Source organism: Anser cygnoides, chromosome 28 (assembly GCF_040182565.1).
Source record: "Anser cygnoides isolate HZ-2024a breed goose chromosome 28, Taihu_goose_T2T_genome, whole genome shotgun sequence".
NCBI classification, from domain to species: domain Eukaryota; kingdom Metazoa; phylum Chordata; class Aves; order Anseriformes; family Anatidae; genus Anser; species Anser cygnoides.
The window spans coordinates 3,773,824-3,781,864 of record NC_089900.1 but is presented as its reverse complement, the minus strand read 5'-3'; the positions used below and the strand labels follow the sequence as shown (position 1 = coordinate 3,781,864).

General features: G+C 51.8%; 2 protein-coding genes across 2 annotated transcripts; both read right to left on the bottom strand.

Annotated features, from left to right (window-relative positions):
- On the bottom strand, positions 1-597 carry LOC136787183 (olfactory receptor 14C36-like). The gene has a single exon (XM_066984316.1). The coding sequence runs from the start codon at positions 595-597 to the stop codon at positions 1-3; it is 597 nt and encodes a 198-aa protein (XP_066840417.1).
- Positions 598-2,305: 1,708 nt separating this feature from the next.
- LOC136787224 (olfactory receptor 14C36-like) lies at positions 2,306-3,318 on the bottom strand. Its single transcript, XM_066984357.1, has one exon. It carries the CDS (start codon positions 3,218-3,220, stop codon positions 2,306-2,308), a length of 915 nt encoding a protein of 304 aa, XP_066840458.1. The 5' UTR covers positions 3,221-3,318.
- Positions 3,319-8,041: the final 4,723 nt, after the last annotated feature.

Here is an 8,041-nt window from a genome sequence, read left to right as displayed (position 1 = left end):
TTATAGGTGAATATGCTGAAAATTTGTGTATTCAAGCAGTGTCCTCACTGCATCCCTTAGTTCCTGGTTCCTCATGCAGTAGATGAGGGGGTTCACAGCTGGAGGCACTACTGAATACAGAACTGTCACGACCAGGTCCATGGATGGGGAAGAGATGGAGGGGGGCTTCAGGTAGGCAAACATGTCTGTACTGACAAACAGGGAGACCACAGCCAGGTGAGGGAGGCACGTGGAAAAGGCTTTGTGCCGGCCCTGCTCAGAGGGCATCCTCAGCACAGTCCTGAAGATCTGCACATAGGATAACACAATGAAAACAAAACAACCAAATACTAAAGAAAGACTGAAAACAAGTAGCTCAAATTCTCTGAGGTAGGCATCTGAGCAAGAGAGCTTGAGGATGTGGGGGATTTCACAGAAGAACTGGTCCACAGCATTGCCTTGGCAGAGGGGCAGGGAAAATGTATTGGCCGTGTGCAGGACAGCATTGAGAAAGCCACTGCCCCAGGCAGCTGCTGCCATCTGGGCACAAGCTCTGCTGCCCAGGAGGCTCCCGTAGTGCAGGGGCTTGCAGATGGCAACGTAGTGATCATAGGCCATGATGGTGAGAATTGAATACTCTGAACCAAAGAAGAAGATGAAAAACAGGACTTGTGAAGCACACTCTTGATAGGAGATGGCCCTGGTGTCCCAGAGGGAATTGGCCATGGCTTTGGGGAGAGTGGTGGAGATGCAGCCCAGGTCGAGGACGGCGAGGTTGAGGAGGAAGAAGTACATGGGGGTGTGGAGGCGGTGGTCGCAGGCTACGGCGGTGAGGATGAGGCCGTTGCCCAGGAGGGCAGCCAGGTAGATGGCCAGGAAGAGCCCAAAGTGCAGGAGCTGCAGCTCCCGCGTGTCTGCGAATGCCAGGAGGAGGAACTCGGTGATGGAGCTGCTGTTGGGCATTTTCTGACATTGGCCACAGATGCACAGTCCAATCTCTTCTTAAATTCGGACAGGCTTGGTGCAGTGACTACTTCACTGGGGAGCCTGTTCCAGTGTGCAACCACCCTTTTGGTGAAGAACCTCTTCCTGATGTCTAGGCTAAAAGTCTAGGCAAAGTCTAGCCCCTTTTTGAGGGACCCCTTGAGGGACTTTGTTCCACTAATGTCCAGCCACCTTCCTTCCCCCAACATCATCCCCTTCTTCAGTCCAAATAGCACCAGTCTGGCTAAAGGGAGACTCCAGGAGACCATGGCAAAGGCCTTGCTAAAGTCCAGGTTCACCACAATGCCTTCTTTCCCCTCCCCTTCTGTTTCAGCAGTTCCTTTGTTTCCTCCATGTCCCTGAAGATGGCTGTGGCAGGACTTTCCCCACCACGTTCCCAGGGGTAGAGGTGACAATTGCAATTCTGCCAATCCTTTTTCTTGCCCTTCCTGAAGATGTGTTTGATGCCTGCCTTTTCCAAGTCCCCAGAAATCTTGCTGATCCAAATGCTTGATGGCCTGGTCCAGAAAGGCAGGGTAGTGTGACATAGCAGAGAGGGGCATCTGCAATGAACCTGTGCAAGGGGGGTGACAGAAATCTCACAGGGACACTGGGGGTTGTTTCTGGAGTCACACAGGGCAATGGCAGGGCTCTGTGAGGTGTCCACATCTGAGCTTGCCTCATGCACACAGGGCTGTTGAGAGATATGACTCTCTGCCTTGCACACCGATGCACAGTGCAATGCACTATTTGCAGTGTCCCTCTGGCTCCTGCAGCCACTGCCAGAGGCTGGGAGGCACCTCAGCCCTGCAGTACCTCACCGTGCTCTTCCCTCGTCTGAGATACCCCAGGACATGAGGAATGGGCACAGGGACTGCGGTTCAAGGAAGCACATCCCAGAGCTGTCTTCAGGTGGCTTCCCAGGGGACGTTACTTGGTCTTGTGATGCTATCTGCCCAACTGGCCTTCGTGACAATTGTAGGAATAGCTGATGGACTTTGTGCTCCATCATGTTCATCTCTCCACATGCATATGATGTGCCTGCTGGCACCAGCACTGGGTTTCTCTTTCCACATCTCCCATGCACATACAGCAGGCCCTGATCTTCTGGGAAATCCTGTCTCCCAGGGAGCATTTCCCAAGTGAGCAATGAGCAATGGCCTGGCCAGCTATTGCTGAACCTCCTACCCATACACCCCACAGCTCTGAGCTTGTGATGACGCTCTCCGGAGTATGAAAAATGACCAAAAAGATAACCGTGTTCCTGCAATGAATTATGAGTCATATGCAGAAGAAAATGGGCTTCTTTTTTTTTTTTTTTTTTTTTTTTTTTTTTAAGATATCAGGTCATCAGTTTCCTCAAGGCATCCTTGAGCTCCTGGTTCCTCATGCTGTAGATGAGGGGGTTCACTGCCGGGGGCACCACGGAGTACAGAAATGACACGACCAGGTCCATGGATGGGGAAGAGATGGAGGGGGGCTTCAGGTGGGCAAACATGTCTGTACTGACAAACAGGGAGACCACAGCCAGGTGAGGGAGGCACGTGGAAAAGGCTTTGTGCCGGCCTTGCTCAGAGGGCATCCTCAGCACAGTCCTGAAGATCTGCACATAGGATAACACAATGAAAACAAAACAACCAAATACTAAAGAAAAACTGAAAACAAGTAGCTCGAATTCCCTGAGGTAGGCATCTGAGCAAGAGAGCTTGAGGATGTGGGGGATTTCACAGAAGAACTGCTCCACAGCATTGCCTTGGCAGAGGGGCAGGGAAAATGTACTGGCCGTGTGCAGGACAGCATTGAGAAAGCCACTGCCCCAGGCAGCTGCTGCCATCTGGGCACAAGCTCTGCTGCCCAGGAGGCTCCCGTAGTGCAGGGGCTTGCAGATGGCAACGTAGCGGTCGTAGGCCATGATGGTGAGAATTGAATACTCTGAACCAAAGAAGAAGACAAAAAAGAGGACTTGTGAAGCACACCCTTGATAGGAGATGGCCCTGGTGTCCCAGAGGGAATTGGCCATGGCTTTGGGGAGAGTGGTGGAGATGCAGCCCAAGTCGAGGAGGGCAAGATTGAGGAGGAAGAAGTACATGGGGGTGTGGAGGCGGTGGTCGCAGGCTACGGCTGTGAGGATGAGGCCGTTGCCCAGGAGGGCAGCCAGGTAGATGCCCAGGAAGAGCGCGAAGTGCAGGAGCTGCAGCTCCCGCGTGTCTGCGAATGCCAGGAGGAGGAATTCGGTGATGGAGCTGCTGTTGGGCATTTTCTGACATTGGACACTGTTGTCTGTTGAAGAGGATAAGGCAGAAAAAAGTTAGAAGAGACTTCTCTGAGGAAAAGCTATCACAAAACTTAGAGCAACCCACGCCTGAGCGTCTCTCTTTGCAAGAGAACATTTCTGCAGCTCTATCACTCGAGTCCCAGCTGATGCTGTCTGAGAGTGGCACTGGGAGCAGGGATTGCTGTGGGCTCCAGAGGAGTCCCTCCTGCTGTGAAGCAGGCGGGAAGCAGGACCATGGGGGAAACTCAAGTTCAGTCCACTTATCAGATCCATGAACTTTGCAGTGTTGTTGCAAAGTACACCTCCAACCACAGTGTAGAGCAAGGCAGATTTTCTTTTGCTTAGGGCAATGATCACACTCTTGTGTTTCCCAATAAATGGAGACAGCTTAAAGCCCCAGTCCCAGTGTAGCTGGACAGAATCCTCACCTTGTCTGCAGGTGCATGAGCAGGATCTCAGCTCTTCCCTCCTAACCAGGGCTGCAGATGCCTCCCTCCAGCTGCCCACAGACAGCCATCCAGCAGCACAGACATGGCCTTAGAACGGGGGTGTCTTCTCCTTCAGGCACCTGGATAACACAAGGATGCCATGAGAGAGCTGCATCCTGCTGGAGAGCAGCCTGCACACCAAGAGGACGCCCCAAGGACAGAGATGAATATTTGCAAGCTGGGGTGTCCCAGCATCCCAGCTGCAGCCCTGCAGTGTCTGGAGCAGGCTTGGCCACTCTGCTCTTGGTTTACTAGGGGCAGCTAGGTTATGACACTCCAAGGGGCTTCTGCCAGACTTCCTCACCACGCAGTGCAATCCAGCAGGACTCTCAAAGCCCACTGTATTGCCCACTGCCCTCCCAGAAACAAGACCCAGGAGGAGACCCTTCCAGGATGTGCAGCTGCATGGCCCTGCAGCCGGACACTTACCTTGTCAAGGGCTGTGCAGATTTCTCCTGCAGTCAGCTCTCAGCATCCTCCCACTCCCAACTGCCTTCAACCCCTCTCCTTCTCTCCTCTCTGTGTCTCTGCTGCGGTCAGAGCCCCCAGCCCTGCTGCACTGTGCAGAGGAGCTGCTCCTGGGCAGAGCTGTCTCTCTGCACCAGGGCCCTCTTGCCAGGAGCTCTCTGTGTCCGAGGAGCCCGGCCCAGCTCAGCAGCAGAGGCCCAGCCCAAGGCATTGTAGTCACCCCTCTGGGGGCTTTGGTGATGAGCCCACAAACCTCAGGCACTGAGAGACAATTGAAGAAATCTCTCAAGAAGTCCAAGTCAGATGCAAGTTTCCTGGAGCGTCCCCCGAGGGCCAGGACTGACACAGCCTCCCTTGGAGCTCGTTAGAGCAGAACATTGGAGGCAGTGAGGACAAGGAGACAAAGGCAATGTGAAGGTGACACTGATGTGTAGACAACCTGGATGTGTTTCACCAAAGAAAAGGACTAGGCCTTGTCCCCAGGCCCCTGGGAAGGGAGATCTGTTTCTGTCACACCTTGCTCAGGGTTCTTCCTGGGGCAGTAGGAGATGGGGATGTGCATGGCCAAGTGCAGGAGAATGGTACGACCCCTGCCTGGTTCATGGGTGGTGGTGAGGAGGCAATGAGGCCCTGGTGCTTTAACGATAAGCTGTCTCCTCATAGGCCTCAGTGGCAGAGACAACAGCCATAGCCATGGACACAAAGACCTGGGTCCTGTTGGGACTTTCAGCCTTGCCTATGTCCTTGCTCCTCTAAAGGCCAGAGTATCCTAGTGTCTCCCAGACCTACACCTCTTTCCCAGCTGGCTGTAGACACTTGTCCATGTTGTGTCACACCGGGTCTTAGCTGAGTAGCTTGTATGAGATCCCTCCTGGTGCCCAGGCCCTCCTCCTCCTTGGCACTGCTCACTCAGCAGGGTCCCAATCTGTCCTGATGTGTGGGGTTCCTCTTCCTCTGGTGTAGGACCAGGCTCTTCTCGTTGTAAATGTCAGGACGTTTCTGTAGGCAGAATCCTGCAGTTTCTCAAGATTCCCCCACACTGATGCTCCAGTTTGTCAGCGTTTAATGTCTGCAGGCAGACAGTTCAACCTTCACGTGATTGTGCTCTCTCTGACAAGATGGCAGCATCAGGAGTTGCAGGAAAGTTTGGATAATACAGGAGTAACCAGCTGAATGGAATTGCAGCATAGAGTCACAGAAGGGTAGGGGATGGAATGCTGCCAGGTTCCACCTTTTCTGTTCTTCATTCTCATGCATACTGTCAGTTTGTCTGGAGCTGTGTCCTAAATGTTATGGGGCCGTGCAGGTCAAAATTAGAAGGGCCAAAGCCCAGCTGGAGGTCAATCTGTCTATTACTGTCAAAGAAAACAAAAACTGTTTATATAAACACTTTAAATAAAGGAGGATTAAGGAGAATCATCATATTTTATTGGATGTGGGGGGAAACCTGGTGACAAGAGATGAGGTAAAGGCTGAGGCACTTAATGCCTTCTTTGCCTCAGTCTCTAGAGCAAGAGCAGTTGATCCCCTGGGCATTTCTTCCTCCTCATGGCCAGTGCCAACCTTCCAATGTGCACTTTGTGGCAGTTTTTTCTCTCCTAATCTTTCCTGCCACCAAAGAAAGCTCCATCAGGGTGGAAACCACTCCTAAAGTAGGCATCCCAACCCATCAGCCTTCTTGCGGCCTGTCAGTCCACCAGACAGAAGTCACCTCACCAGCATCTTCCAAGCCATGGGCCTGCTGCTGGCCTTGCACTTCTTGGCTAGACACACCCAAGCCTTGTGCCTCCTGCTGTTCAGTCATGGACTCAAGCAGAAGGGACAGCACAACCCATATGCAGGCCTTCTTTCTGTCTGGGTCCTCCTGGGTATGGAGGCAGAGGGGATCCCACAGTCAGCATGCCAACCAGGTGCCTTCTGCTGGCCTAGCAGGGCCACTGGCAGATGTCAGCCAAAAAGTACAGATCCCAGGGAGAAGGCAAGGGTGACCTGTCAGCTACTTCAGACAGAAGTGACCTCACAGTCCCTTTCCGTGATATGTTCCTGCTGCTGCCCTATCATCTGCAGAGACAGAAGTGACCTCACAGTCACTGCCACAGCCACATTCCTCCTGCTGGGGCAGGGGATCCTGAGGCAGAGCTGACTTCTCTCTAGTCCCCTAGGGATTAGGGCTCACCTTTCTGTGTTAGAGAGTAAAGCAGACTTTTACTGGGAAGTTTTGGTGTGCTTCTGTGTTTAGGGTATGGACAAGCTCTGCGGTTTAGGGTTTTGTTTAGGTCTGCCAAGAAGTCTAGGGATAAATAGAGCATTTTAATGCTAGTGTCAAGGGAAGGCATTTGGGTGAGTAAGAGAATAAAGGTAAGGGAAAGGGGCTATGGCCTGAGTTTTGCTTCACGGGATACTTTGAGTTCAAGCAGTAGAGTAGGGGATTTCTGTCAGAGTGCTGGAGTAGCATTTAGGTTTAGGGATTAAAACTACTGGTTAAAATAAGGTAAGGGCCATACATGACTGTTTTAAGTCAGTGTTACCGCAATATCTACATTACATGACCCCTCTTACCTCTACAAAATCATTATTTTCTGCTGGCCATGCTCCTCTTCCCACCCCAAAATCTCACATCTTTCTTGTCCAGGCTGCTCTTAACCTTCCCATATTTTATTGGGATCAGCTTTCTGATGACATTCATGATCGTAGAGTATCTGTCTCACCTCTCTTGGCTTACTCCATTCCTGAGAAGGAAGTGGCATTGTAGTCAGGAGGGAAAAGGACATACATGTCTTTAGGAGCATCCTCCACAGTGTGCCCATCAGCTCTGCACCTCCACAAAATTGCGCTTCCTACCTACAAGTTTTGTTTCCCAAATGGCTTCTGTGGATCCAGGGTTCCTTTTCCCAGGCCCTCACGCATGCTTCAGTTTCGGATGAGCAGGGATGGGATAAGGAAAGCCAAGGCACGGATGGAACTGAGCTTGGCAAGGGATGCAAAGCGTAACAGGAAGGGATTCTATAGATACATTGCTCAGAAAAGAAAGGCCAAGGAGAGTGTACCCCCTGTGACGGATGAGAGGGGTGAACTGGTAATGACAGACACAGAGAAGGCTGAGGTACTCAACAACTTCTTTGCCTCAGTCTTCACTGCCAGTCAGGCTTCCCAAGTCTTTCGTTTCCCTGAACTCATAGATGGAAGCTGGGGGGGCAAAGTCCCACCTGCTGTAAGTGAAGAGCAGGTTCAGGACCACCTGATGAACATAAACACATACAAGTCTATGGGGCCTGATGACTTGCATCCCAGGGTCTGGAGGGAACTGGCTGATGTAGTTGCCAAGCCTCTCTCCATCATATTTGAAAAGTTCTGGCAGTCGGGTGAAGTCCCTGGTGACTGGAAAAGGGAAAACATCACTCCCATTTTAAAAAAGGGTAGAAAGGAGGACCCAGGGAACTACAGAATGGTGAGCCTCGCCTCACTGACTGGCAAGATCATGGAAAAGATCCTCCTGGAATCAATGTCAAGGCACTTGCAAGACAAAGAGGTGATCTCAGACAGCCAGCATGGCTTCACCAAAGGGTAAATCATGCCTGACCAATCTGGTGGCTTTCCACAATGGAGTGACCACATCAGAAAACAAGGGAAGACCAACCAATGTCATCTACTTGAATTTCCGTAAGACCTTTGACATGGTCCCACATGACATCCTGGTCTCCAAATTGGAGAGATATGCATTTGATGGGTGCACCATTGAGTGGATAAGGAGTTGGTTTGAAGGTCACACCCACAGAGCAGTGGTCAACAGCTCTATGTCTGAGTGGAGGCTGGTGATGAGTGGTGTACCTTAGGGGTCTGTCCTGGG

Bases quoted from the DNA above. Each gene is read 5' to 3' on its own strand.
- LOC136787183 (XM_066984316.1), bottom strand. From the start codon at position 597: ATGGCCTATGATCACTACGTTGCCATCTGCAAGCCCCTGCACTACGGG.
- LOC136787224 (XM_066984357.1), bottom strand. From the start codon at position 3,220: ATGCCCAACAGCAGCTCCATCACCGAATTCCTCCTCCTGGCATTCGCA.